Source organism: Cystoisospora suis (genome assembly GCF_002600585.1).
Source record: "Cystoisospora suis strain Wien I chromosome Unknown contig_3927, whole genome shotgun sequence".
In the NCBI taxonomy this organism is placed as follows: domain Eukaryota; phylum Apicomplexa; class Conoidasida; order Eucoccidiorida; family Sarcocystidae; genus Cystoisospora; species Cystoisospora suis.
The window spans coordinates 38,140-51,305 of NW_027156722.1; the positions used below are offsets into that span (position 1 = coordinate 38,140).

At 42.8% G+C, this 13,166-nt stretch overlaps 2 protein-coding genes across 2 annotated transcripts in view; one reads left to right on the forward strand and one right to left on the reverse strand.

The window, feature by feature from the left end:
• CSUI_007426 (uncharacterized protein) overlaps positions 1 to 4,317 on the forward strand; it is a 4,751-nt gene extending 434 nt beyond the window's left edge. Inside the window, exons 1-2 of the mRNA XM_068067571.1 lie at positions 1 to 2,729; positions 3,443 to 4,317. The exon at positions 1 to 2,729 is cut by the window's left edge and continues 434 nt beyond it. Coding sequence (XP_067920457.1) covers positions 1 to 141 — 141 coding nt within the window. The 3' untranslated portion in view covers positions 142 to 2,729; positions 3,443 to 4,317. The remainder of the gene's footprint in view (positions 2,730 to 3,442) is intronic.
• A 937-nt stretch (positions 4,318 to 5,254) lies between these two features.
• Positions 5,255 to 13,139, reverse strand: CSUI_007427 (uncharacterized protein). The gene is made up of 6 exons (XM_068067572.1): positions 12,990 to 13,139; positions 12,130 to 12,276; positions 11,021 to 11,178; positions 10,114 to 10,199; positions 8,815 to 8,862; positions 5,255 to 7,809 (listed from the first exon to the last, which is right to left on the reverse strand). Exons 2-6 carry the CDS (start codon positions 12,272 to 12,274, stop codon positions 7,692 to 7,694), a joined length of 555 nt encoding a protein of 184 aa, XP_067920458.1. The 5' UTR covers positions 12,275 to 12,276; positions 12,990 to 13,139; the 3' UTR covers positions 5,255 to 7,691.
• Between the last annotated feature and the right edge of the window lie 27 nt (positions 13,140 to 13,166).

The following is a 13,166-nucleotide window of genomic DNA, read 5'->3' on the forward strand; positions in this document are numbered from 1 at the left end:
GAAGAAGAAAAAGACAGAAGAGAAAGACAGAAAGGATTAGAATCACCGTCGTTGATGATCCTTGCAAAGAGGGGGAAGAAAGAAAGGGAGATAGGGAGAAAATGGTGTAAGGAAACAAGTGACGAAAAAAGAGGTGGGTAGATAGATAGGTAGATAGATAGATAGAAGAAGAGAGGTCCGAGAAGGAAGAAGAGAACGAGAGAAAGAGAGGTGAATAGATAGATAGAGAGATAGGTGAACTCTTGAGAGGCATCGAGGTATTGAGAGATCGCTCCTGGAGAGAGAGAAGAGGTGACGGAAGTTGTTCTTTCCGTACTCTAGGTGCACATGAGAGGAGAGAAGAAGAAAAAGAGGACGAATAGATTTCCGGTTTGTGGAGAGACTGCCGAGAATGGCAGAGAAGGAAAAGAGAGGGGAGGAAGGATTGCTATGAAAAAGAAGAGAATATGAATAAATGAATGAATGACCGAAGGGAAGGAGGTATCTCTATACATATATATAGATATTTATCTATTTATATATGTATATGTCTTGAGATATAAGTATACAAATGTATATTCATAACTCTACAGACATATATATGTACAGACCTGTACGGACTGGACTATATATATGTATATGTATATATTCATGAAGTTTCTTCGGATGTATGTGCTTTGACGCTGAAGAAGAGAAGGCGGAAGGACAAGTACAAGGAATGAGACAGAGCAGAAAGAGAAGAGGAAGAAAAGGTAGAGAAGGCGTTTTGACGCAGAAGATTTTGAAAGGCAAAAGAGAAGAAGAAGAAATATATGACAGATTGTAATGATAGTCAAAAGAGACAAAAGAAGGTATACAAAAGGAACAGAAGAGGAGGAGGGAATGGAGATAGATGTAGTGTATATACAGGTCATATATCAGGTATACATACATAAAGAGGGATTCGAATGAGTTACAGGTGAAGTTGCAGGTCTATATCCTTATATATATATTATAGAGATTGATAGGTACTTCGGAGAGACGGAGATACTGCTGTTTTGTTCCCGTTAAGAAGATAGAGCTTCGGCCTTCCTTCTATTCTTCAGCTTTCAGTCAATCACGTCATCCATCTCCGTCTTTATTTATCTGTCTATCTCTCTATCTGGCTTTGAGTTATTTATCTCATGCTTGTATTCTTCGTCATATGGGATGAGAGATGACGAATAGAGGGGAATGACTACATCTACTCTTACTACTACTACTACTGGTATTATTGCCTCTTATTGAGTCCATTTGATCTGTTTGCATGCCCCCTTTCGCAACTCTATAGTTGTATACGAGCTTCAATACTCTTTCCTATAGATTCTATATAGTGGTGTATGGATCTATCTACTCTCCTCCTCTGTTTCTTCTTTATGACTCTTCCTACTTGTATACAATTGTACGTCTTCCTTCTCAACTTCTTCTTTCTGCTTTTCCTTTCTTCACTTGTTAAAGGGACTTTTCTATCTATCTTCCTTTTTTTCCTTCACTCATTCTCATCATCGTGATTATCCGTCTTGTCGTCCTCCTCGTCTCTGAATATGCTTTGATCTGATCCATCCTATGTTTCGTCAGGTGTCTATCATTTCTCTGTCTCTGTCTCTATCTGTGCTCTTCCCCATTGCTCTGACTGAAGTAAAAGTTTGTTCTCTCTTTCTATAGAAAGAGAAAAGAGAGTTTTCAAAGCTCACGAAGATCTGAATATGTATCTGGGAATACAAGTCTATGTATCTGTCCATATCTCTGTCTATCAATGAATGATCTTCTCATCACACGATGTAAGGGATGAGAAGAGGAGAAGAGAGAAGGATAAAGAAGAAGAAGAAAGCGAGCGATTCTATCTCTCTCTCTCTCTCTTTGTGTCTCTGTATGGAGGTCTATGTATTCATATATCTATGTATAGATTCCGAGGGGAGCTTCATTTCGTGTCCTATTTGAGAGAAGTCAGAGGGTGGAGGGACGTGAGGCTCAAGAAGATGAAGATCGAGATTTCTTTTCAAGGGGATAGAAGACGCACTTCTTCAAGACTTTGCATAGTAGAAGAAGAAGAAAGAAGAAGAAGAGTGATTGGTTGAGCTGTCATTCATTCTTCATTTACATAGCTAGTTCGGTCACTCACATGTTGAAGAAGAAAAAGAAGAGGCGAAGAGGGAGGAGGATGAAGAAGGCGTTCGCGGGGGGGGCAGAAGAGTTCTTAAGGAAAGAAGAAGACAAAGTTTTCTTTTGATTTCACTCTTCTCGGCTTCTCTTTCTTTTTCGTGAAGGTTGGATAATAACTAAATATCTGCGACACGATCTAATGAGTAATGTGAAGGGTGGTGTGCATGCATGCAGCATGAGCTGTCTTGAATCACTCAGGTGTATGTACACCGCGTTTGTCCCTACAGAGAAAATTTGCTGTTTTGAAGGAAATCTTTTGCTCATCTTTCTTCTCTTTTGCTTTCTTCGATCCTCTCCCACTGTTGCTGTCTTGCAGATTGCTCCTTTGTCTATCTCGCTAGCTATGTGCGTCTCTCTTGCCTTCTTTCTCTTCCTTCGCGTTATCATAGCGTTTTGGTACCTCAGTGTTTTATCATAGCTTTTAGATACCTTAGTGTTTCTTTCAGATGAAGAAATGTCGGTGATCTTTAGAACCCTCATCACTATACAAGAGAGAGATGAAGAAAGAGAAGTTTCAATGGAAGAGAAGAAGAATAGAAGAGTAAGTGCTGGACGCCTTAACCAAGTGTGTGAGGATCTTATCTACCTGACTGAAGTTGACGAATTTCTTTCTTTCGTCCCCCAAACGTTTCTTCTGACGATCGCGTTTCTCCTTCTTTCCTTGAAGAGAATGAGAAGGAAGGACTGAAGAATAGCGGAGAGAAGAAACTCGTTCTTTCAACGATGTTGGATCTAAGAGTAATCCCATCTGAACACTCAGACATTCTTCTTTTCACAAAGACTCTCTCTGTTTTCTACAGAGAAAAGAGAGGAAATGAGAAAGTGTGCTATGAAGGAGAGGGCGAGGAGAACGACAAGAGAATTTCTCGTAGCTTTCCATCATTCTTTCTTTCTTCCTCTCTTCATTCACTCTGCCTTTCTCTCTCTTCTATTTTTCTTCACTCTCTCTCTCTCTTCCTCATTTACTCTCTCTTCTTTGTTTCTTCTTTAAGGGAGCGAGGCCAAGTGATGTGTCGATGGGAATCAAGATGAGTAAACCGATAGCTTCTTCTTACCTTTTCTAAACAAAGGTTAAGAGAGGAAGAAGTAAAGAAGAAAACCGGCACAGTAGCTGTAGAGTAAAGCAAGAATGTCGTAGAGTCATAACGTAGTCGGTAAGAGAGCAAGGTAGATCATAACATATAGAGAGCAGCAGGAGTCGACAAATGAGTGAGGTGTCGGCGTGGAAGAGATCCATCCATTCAGTCCAAGAGATGAAATTTCTGTCCTTTCTTTCTTTCAGGGGTGGATGACGGAGGGAGCATTGTTTCATCTGAGGCCTTCCGTGGTGGAGCGATAGTATTCGGTTTCGAAGATGAGGTGCGTATGTCGATAGATATCTCTGCTGCTTTATAGGGTGTTATGGCTGCCTGAAGCAAACTGCAAAGGATAGAAAGCTCTTCCATACAGGTCAGAGTCTACGAATGCAGACCGTAAAGGGACTGATCTCTTTTTCCTGTCTCTCTAGATCTCCTAGGAGATGAGAATGTGATGTGCACGCATAGGAGAATGATAAGGTCTATAGCCTCATAAGACCTCCCCTGTTCGATTCTCGCTGACAAAGGAAGAGAAATGAAGGAGATACGATCCATGAAAAATAGGCTTTCAAAGAGGAGGTGAATAGACACGCACACACACACAAGCGCACGTGGAAAGCAAAGCAAACGCATATTCTCAGGGTGAGATGGAAGGAGAGGTGATGAGGCAAGTCGTGTGTCTATAGATAGATAGATAGATGGGAAGAAGGAAAGCATAAGAGACTCCCAGCAGTAGCACTAGCGAGTCATCATGTTGGGTTGCCTTTTCACTCTTGTAACGTACAGTCGAATAGAACGAGACTGGCAAAAACGTGAGTGATAGTTGAAGTTAAAGAGGCCGGAATCGATAGATAGCTCTCTTCCGTGTGTCTATCCTGCTCTTCCCTACTATGGTAATGGATAGAATGCTGCAATCGATCTAGCATCTAGCTACGGCTATCTCCTCCATAGTATCTAGCTGGCCAGCTACCTTCCCTACTCCGCATGCCTACATCACTCCACTTCAAGACGATGTACTTATGTCTGCTTTGTAAGCTCAATCAACAGAAAACGAATCTAGCCAGCTAGGAGGAACCGAACCCGACTCCCTGCCTTTATCAAGGCTCTCTATCGCTCCATTTCTCTCCGGCCATAGAAGAAAAGAAGATTCATTCACAACCTATCTGTCTCTCCGCGCTGAAGTCCGTCAGAGTTTAGACTACAGACTGGACTTCCACATCTATCTGCTGTCTCTCCGCCTCTTCAAGCTTAAAAGAACAATCATGTGCGTCTCCTGCTGCTTCATTCTTATCTATCTCCTCATTTATCAATCTATGTCTTCATCCCTTCCGATCTACATCATCGTGTGTGTTTGTTCTTCAAGTAGAAAAAGAGAAGATCACTTGATCTTTCTCCTCTTGTGATAATGAGGAGAGCTTTCTCTCTACTATAGATGAGTAGACAGATACCTGTTCTCTTCTCAGGGCGCGTCTATCGATCTGTCTATCCTCGACCTTCATTTATTCCATATGCAAGGGACGGTACTAGAAGTCATAGTAATAGTAGTAGTGGTATCAGTCTGTCTATCTCTGCCTTTCATCTATTGTAGAGAGAACCCCCACGATAAACTAAAAGAAAGGTATGAAGAAATTTTTTTTTTCTGTATCTCACTCGCTGTCCTGCCTTTGTATGGTGGTGACGACGTCATAGCAAGGGTCGGTAAAGACAAGTGCATACGCGTATGTATGAAGATGTCTGTGTGAACTTCGAAAGAAGACGAGAGAAAGGATAGAAGAAGGTTTCAGGTTTTCTTCTCTCTTCTTTTCTGATGTATGTACGGACAGCAGACAGAGTGAGTGATGAATGAGAGAGAAAGGATGTTGTGGGGCGCGACCCTGGGGAAGGGAGTGTGTTTGTCGGTTCCACATGTAAAGCATCCCCCCCAATGCTTCTCAGATAAACCACTTCCGAAAACCAAACAGGATAAAACATCCGTATATCTCCACATTGACGATGAAACAACCCATGTGACGGGGGGCTTTTACCGAGGGTGCCGTGGGCCGTTGCCACCGTTGGTTCCCTCCTCCCCCCCATTTATACCGAAGGTGCGCAAAAACCTAAACCCTAAGGATTTCGACCTAGGGAAAAACCAACTCTATCTATTCTATATCTTGTCTGAACTAATTTGAATCAATAACTCTTCAAATTTTCTAGGCTTCTTCATCGAGACGTGCAACACGGCGTTATCCACCGTCCGATAGCTTGCGCATCGCTCGTCAGTGTTGGGAGGCGACAGGGGGGGAGAGGGCGTTGGACGTCTCCCTTGTCGTCGATGCATGCGTTAATGTGTTTTGTTATACATCTACCAGACGGAAAGAGTACCTGTCTGCGCGTCATCACAGGAGGCCTCATGGCAAAACCTCTGCTGCAGCCTTTCCGGGGGAGAAACCTGGACGACACCAGCAAACCAGTAGAACTCCTGCTGCACGCTACACATATCAGTACCTAGTGTGCCGTCACTTTCTGTGTGCTTGTGGTCTTCGTACGATTCTCCGTACACTTTTTTGGTTCTCGCTGTGGAACTCCAGGAGCGCGTTCGGCTTTTGACTTGACTCATCTGGAAGGACACTTACCAGCACACCAGAGTTAGCACATCCCCCCACCCCTACCGCAGGGCTTCCTCTATTCCATCTGGGGCGTACTGTAGACCTAAACCAGACTGTCTGGCTTGTGTGAGAATAGCGAGTGATGAATGAATAAATGAATCTCCCTTCTTTCATTACTTCTCTACCAGAGAAACAAATCATGGCTGCATGCAGTGGCTCTTGCTCTTGCATGGATGACTTATCTTGATTTTCCTCAATTCACTTCAATTGTCTCCATTCAAAAAGCGAATAACCTCTTCAAGATATAGAAGACAAAAAACAAGAGAAACACAGGAGAGATAGAGAGATAGAGGGATCGATTGAAGAAGATAGAGAGAGAGATGATGGGAAGACAGGGAGATCGAAGAAAGAAGTGAACTGACGATTCTTTTGAACGCGAAAACCACGACCTGACAACAGAAAGAAAAGAAAGGGTGAAAACGAAGGAAAGAAAAGAATGTGTCTGATATGCGATCAAATCTATCAGGAGGACTCCTAGCCCTCTCCTCATCCTTTCTTTCTGTTCTTCGTCATTTCTCTTTCTCTTACAAGAAGAAAGAGAATAAAGAAGTGGAGAAAAAAAAGGAGGAAGGAGAGGCAAGTTGTTTCGAGGCGCTCAGCTCAACTCGTTCTATTCTAGGCGTGGGGGTCTTCTACTCAGAACAACGTGCAGCTACTACATAAGATAAAACCATAGACATACACCCAAACTATCACTCTTCTCTCTCTCTATTCCTTCTTCTCTTTCTCTCTCTCTCTCTAATGCTTCTCCTCTTTTCTTTCCCTTCTCCTGTTTTCTTGTTCTTCTACTGTCCTCTCTCCCTCTTCTGTTCTCTTGTCCTTCTCCTGTCCTCTCTGCCTTGGCGTCGAGGTGGCATTGAAAGCAGGAGGAAAGAAATCTCTCTTCTTTCTCTTTCTCTTCCTTTTTTTCTTTCCTTCTCTCTCTCTTTTTCTTCTTTCTTTCCTTCTGCCTGACGTGGGCGCTAGACCCCCAGAGAAAAAGACACAAAACTCCGAAGCAAGAAGAGAAACGCCGAGAAGCATTCCTCTTTTTTCTAAGGACAAGAGCATAGAAACAAAACGAAAAAGCAACATGCGAAAGAGAGAAAAAGAAGGAACGAAAGAGAGAGACAGACGAGGCTGATAGATCTCTCTGTACACCTCCTTGTACCGAGAGATCAAAACTCTCAAAAACGTCCCTCTCTCTGTCTCTTCGCTTTCTCTACTCTCTCCTTTCCTTCTCTCTTCTTCTTTCAAGGAAAGAAAAGAACAACTCTATATAGGAAAGAAAGAAAGACAGAAAGAAACAAATTCCAAACAAAATGGAAGAGACGACTAGCACGTTCGTATACCGGTGAGCGACAGCGAAAAGAGGAGAGAGGATCAATCAGTCATCTCTCACCCTCCTCATCCTCGCTCCAGCGGAGAACGGGATGAAGAAGAAGAACAAAGAAGAAGGAAACCGGAGAGAAGAAACGAAGAAGAGCGAAGAAAAGAAAGAAAGAAAGAACGAAAGAAAAGAAGATGAAGAAGAAGCCTTCTTTTCGTCTTGAGTGTATGAATGAATGAGTGCACAGGCGGGAGCCATAATGAGAAGGCCGAGGGGGCTCCCGACACCGTCCAGGAGAGAGAAAGAGAAGAAAGGACTCTTCAACTCTTCTTCTTGTTCCTGTTCCTCCTCTTCTTTTCCTTTCTTCAGTTTTTTTTTCTGAAGACAAAACAGATTCTCCTCGTCCTTCCGTTCTTTCTCTTCGGCCTTAAGCTTCCTTTCCTTCTATCTTTCGTTCATGCCTGTAGGTTTTCTTCTCTTTCTGCTTCTCCGTGTGTACGTTCAGTGCGCGTTGCTGCTACTGGCACTGGCACTATTGTTATGCTCGTTGGCGAAGGCTCGGAGCTCTTCGGCTGTGAATAAGTGAGTGTTTTGGATACGACGGAATTTACTACGGTATCTACAGGCAGCAACACACGGGGAAAGAAAAGAAACCAAGATAAGAGAGATAAGAAAGAATGAAAGACCCAAAGAAAAAGATAGTGATAAGAAAGAAAGAAATGAGAAAGGTCAATATCTGCTGTTGAGACCATTCAAATACACCGCCTTCTCTCCCTCTCTATTCTCTATCAAGTCACATGCCTAAATAGATGGATAGATAGATAAAGTAGAGGCACCAAATAGAATCGGTGCACGCACACATACATCAAAGCACAAAGACGCTGAAAGCACATGTGCCTAACATTTCTCACCCTCTTCTCTTCACCTCTTCTTCTCTTTCTCCCTCTCTATCTAGGTATGTATCTATCTATCTCTATCTCTCTATCAGCCTCTACCTCTCACTATCTCTCGATGTCCCCGTCACTGCTTTTGTCGTTGTCTCGCATGTTTCTACTTCTGCGTGTCTAGGACGAGATCTGCACGACTCCTCCACCTCATCACTCTCATTCTCTTCTTCTTCCTCTTTCTCTCTTTCTTTCTCTTTTTCTTCTCCCACGTCTTTCGCTTCTCCACATCAGAGAGAAACGGACAGAATAGATGAAAACTTGATCAAAAGAAGAAGACGGTCTTTAGAGACCGAAATCTCCCACTATGACTGCTCCTTGTCTCTACACGTACTGACGTCTACTTCCCTGCCTTATTAGCAAAACTTTCTTTAGAAAACTGCTACTACATTTACCGAGAGAGAGAGAGAGAAGACAATCGACCGAAGACCACCACATGAACTATGAAGAGCTTAGAAACAGGAGAGACGAGACATAAGAAGAGGAAGATGAAATAGAAGATATATAGAAGAAGAAGGTATATAACAAGAGATAGGAGGATGGATGCCACGAGAGCATTCTTCTTCTTCTCTCCCCTATTCGTGAATAAGAAGAAGAGAAGACGACGAAGAAAAGAAAAAGAAGAAGAAAGACGAAGAAAAGAAGAAGAAGAGCCGTAGTAGTAGTAGTTGTTGTCGTACCTCGAGACTCGCTTCGCCTCAGCTCGTTTTTTCAGCTGCGCCTTCTCACTGATGAGACAAAGAAAAAAGAAAAGAAGAAGAATCCTTCGTAACAGAGAGAGAGAGAGATACACAAATAGAGAGACACAGCTAGATAGATAAAGAGATAGAAAGCGATCAAGTGCTAGATAGATCTCCATGGATGTATACATCCGCAGAGATGACAGTGTTCGGAGAAATATCCGCCACGGATATCACTACACTCAACCTTAGGAAGCCAAAAAGAGGAAGAGAAAGAAAGAATGAAAGTGCGATCTTTTTCTTCTTCCTCCACGCTAAGAGTATGTAAGAGGAACAAGAAGAAGACACCTCATGTCTTATGAAGAAATGATCTCCAAAGAAATTGCTCTCTTGCGGCCCTCGCAGGGACTTCTTACTGCAGCACGCAGGCAGTCCAAATCTACACGGAGACAGGACGGCTACCTCCTACCGGATCACTGCATGTGTGTAGATGTATAGACTAACTAAAAGAAGAAGAAGATAATGATAAATCTATGGACAGCAAGAGATGTACTGAAGAGACAGAGAGACTCAGGAGAGATACATACATTGAAGAAAGAGAGACACAGATGACACTCCAAGTACTTCCTTTTCTGTATAGATGTATCTATGTATGTAAACATGGATGGACTGTATATCTCTAGGCCAGTGCTATGTATGTAGATAAAAACCAGAAAGAGAGAGAGCGCATGCTTGCGAGTGGAGCCTCCTTCTTTCATCGAGAATCTAGGGAGAAGAAAGAAAGAGACCGTTTTTGCACGTGACTTCTTCAGTCCCTACCTCTCTCTCTACTAGGAAAGAAAGGCTTAGCTATCAGTCACTTCATTCGTCTATCTCTTTCTTCTTCTTTTCAGCAATATCGGAGACAGTTATCTTTATATCTCTTTAAAAAAGAATCTACATTGATACTCTCTTTTACTCTAAGAAGACGACCACGAGATCGTCAACGATCCTCTAAGAATGTATGCATGCATGCAATGTAGTAGGAAGAAGGATAAAAACACTTCACCTTCTTCTTCTCTCTTCCAAAGAGCTCGAAGGCTCTATCATCGAGTGTTTCTCTTATATAAGCCGACTGACTGGCTGCTGCTGCTGCTACAGAACGTGAAGCTGAAGTGGCGAAGACGAGAAAAAAGAAGAAGCAAGTGAAGAGAAGAAGACGCGGAGAGAAAGAGGATGAGATAGAGAGAAAGAAAGGAAGCAAAGAAAGAGAATGAAAGAGAGAGAGAAGAAAGAAAAGGTTAAGCGTGGGGTCCATACTTGGCGGCAGCTTCGGCATTCTGTCGCATAATAGATCGACTGGGATCACATTCTTTGATAATATCCTCTAACGGTGGAAGCTCAATCTACGGGTGAAAGAAGAAGAAGAAGAAAAAGAAGAGAGAAAGAAGAAAAGAAGAAAAAGAAGAGAAGAGTGAATGAATCAAATGATGGTGATGAGGGGTATGAAGATCTCCGGTATGTCGGCAATACGAGGAGGTCGTTATGATAGACAAAAACGACAGATCCCTCTCTTCATCTACACCCTAGAGGTCGGATAGATAGATACACAGATTAAAGATAGATATAGAGACACTTGTAGGTGGATTTAGGCCACAGAAAGGCACCCCCCCCGCATAGATTTTTAGTCTATTTTAGAGAAAGGGAGAGAGAGAGCGAGGTAGGAAGAATGTTCTCCGATCAAAACTGCTCATACACCCGCGACTCTTTAGCAACTGTACATCCACGACTCAGTTTCAATTACACGTCGATACAATACAGAGAGACAGAGAGAAGCGGGAATAGACGAGCTAGGAATAGTAAAGGGAAGAAAAACAGAAACATTCTGTCCATACAAAGAAGAGAAAGAGTGCGCTTGCACCTATGACCGCAAGAAGGGACATATCCCAACCTCATATGTTCATAGACACACTCATCTTCACTACAGAATCTCATCTCACGGTACCCTATGTACACATATACATACACATCTATATACGTATAGAGATACATACACATCCAGCTGGGTCTATGCGTGTCTCTCTCTTCCTGTACAGGGACGTATACCTACCTAGGTCTACATCCTTATACATGCTATACAGATGTATATGCGGCTGTAGGGTGTATGCACGTACTTCAGTGTACATACAAATATAGACAGAGAGTAGGAGAGAAGGAGTGGGCGTACCGAATCCCATAGAGCTTTGACCTCTGCATCGAGTTCCATGCGAGCTTTTTCATAGAGGTCTTCTCCGAGAGGATAGAGAAGTAAACCTGCAAGATTCTGACGACAATTACTACATTTCCTAGACGCGTAAATATCACAGACAGTCCCTGATGTATTGCCTAAGCAATGAACACAGCCACAGAAGCACATATACAAGAAAAACCATAGATACATAGATAGATAGATTGAAGATGGAGAGAGAGAGAGAAGAAACGAGATGTCTATCCGTCTATCGAAACGTGTATGTGTTAACTCCTTCGTACTGGTGACCCGGAAAGATTCACTTCGAGCCGAAAGAAGAGAGACGATAGCCAAGATAACAAGAGGCATGCATAAATGAATATCTTCCCTCGCAGTAAGTCTGCCGAGAAAGAGAGAAAGAATGCACTTCAAGAAATCTCTCTTCTTCGTTGCTTCTCTGTTTCTCTCCTCAGCACAGAGTCTAGACTGTCAGAGTGTGCAAGAAAATCTGTCTTTTCTTTCCTGGTTCTCTTCAATGACCGTCTCTTCTTCTCTCAACAGGCATCGACATTCTCTAGATTCTTTTCCTTCTTCTCTTTCAGCTCCTCCCACTTCTTGACCTTTCTTCTGTTTGCGCAATTCTTTCCTCTCTCATCAACACAACGACAGCAGCTCTTCTCTACATGTAGATACATGTATGTCTACATCTGTCTATATCTATCTGTATCTACACCTGCCTCTGCATATACATAGATTGCTATCTCAAGAAGGACCGCTCAATGAAATGAAACATCTTCTTCGGCTGACTAGGACGGGGCATGTAGAGTCCGTCAGAAAATCGTTGCATGCGTGCGAAAGTCATGAGTTTCTTTGTGTTTCACGATAGCCGAGAGTGAGGTGTATAGAGAGACAAACCGACCACCTTCACTTGGTGTTGGACTGTGCGTACAGCTGCAACTTGTCTCCCATGCAAGCATTGATTCTTTCTTCTTCTGTCTTTCTTCGTGGATGGTCAGTGAGTGAGTGAATTATCATCTACTCCTACTTCTACTCATATTTAAATCTTCAATGTAATTTTATCGAGATCTAGATTTTCGTCTTCATCTTACCAGAGCCGATCGCAGCACACTTTTGTTTGCCTCGCAGATGGTTGTTGTTCACGCGAATGCCTCGGACTTTTCGACTGGCTAACAAGGAATTGATCCACGTCGTCATTTCAGGATGAGCTGTAAGAAGCTCCGGCTCTACTTTCATACCTGAAGAAAGAGAAAGAAAGAAAGAATGAAGAAAGAAAGCGTCAGAAAGAAAAGGGAACGACGAGGTGTGCATCAAGAAGGAAGAAGAAGAAAGAGAGCACGAAGAAGGAGAAGGAAAAGGTGAGGGTAGTAGATGTGGTCTCTTTCTTCTTTTTCCTTTTCTTCTTGTGTTCTGTGTGTAGGAGTCGGTAGGGAATTGCCTCATCTCTCTTAAGAATGAAACGAAGAAAAAGAAGTGAAGCCACACAAAACCAAGATAGAAGCTTCTTGACATGCAGGAGGATTTCCGGTGCTAGTCCAGATAGACAGGCAGATAGATATGGTAGGAGAGAGATTCTGGCCGAGAAAGAAAGAAAAACGAGAAGTGATATGTGTGGAATAGAGACGATAGATCCACTCTGCTGCTGCCTACAGGCCATGCAATTTTACAATGAAGATTGACATCCATGAACATTCATAGTATTCATACACATTCAGAGATACACATACACACATTCACATATGCATACATACATATTATTGATACAAACACACACATACGTGATCCCCCCCCCCCCTCGACTTCAATACGGGAGAGAGTGGCGTTGCAATGAAGATATCGAAGAACAAAGCAGTCCTGGAGGTGAGGGGAGATCCCCTGGAATAAGGAGTCCTCGATCTGGAAGTTTTATCTCTAGACTCGTGCTGGGAAGAAGAGGCGGCGGGAGACTTACCAGTGAGCGCGCCATCGTATTGAATTTTAGCAAGAAGAGCTTCACTAGACGTAATAGATTGATAGGGATTATGGAAGGCAAGCGTCCGACCTCTTGCATTATAAGCAACTCTCTCATTACTACTGAGAAGCTTCAAGAATTCCGACGCTTTGATAAGCATTAGGAGCAATGCCTTAT

What these genes read in the sequence shown, in the direction of transcription:
- CSUI_007427 (XM_068067572.1), bottom strand. Translation starts at nt 12,274, where the DNA reads ATGAAAGTAGAGCCGGAGCTTCTTACAGCTCATCCTGAAATGACGACG. An exon ending in GTGTGCTGCGATCGGCTCTG is followed by an intron (nt 11,179 to 12,129) that starts GTAAGATGAAGA and finishes TTCATTGCTTAG; the next exon opens with GCAATACATCAGGGACTGTC. An exon ending in AATGCCGAAGCTGCCGCCAA is followed by an intron (nt 8,863 to 10,113) that starts GTATGGACCCCA and finishes TTGTCTCATCAG; the next exon opens with TGAGAAGGCGCAGCTGAAAA.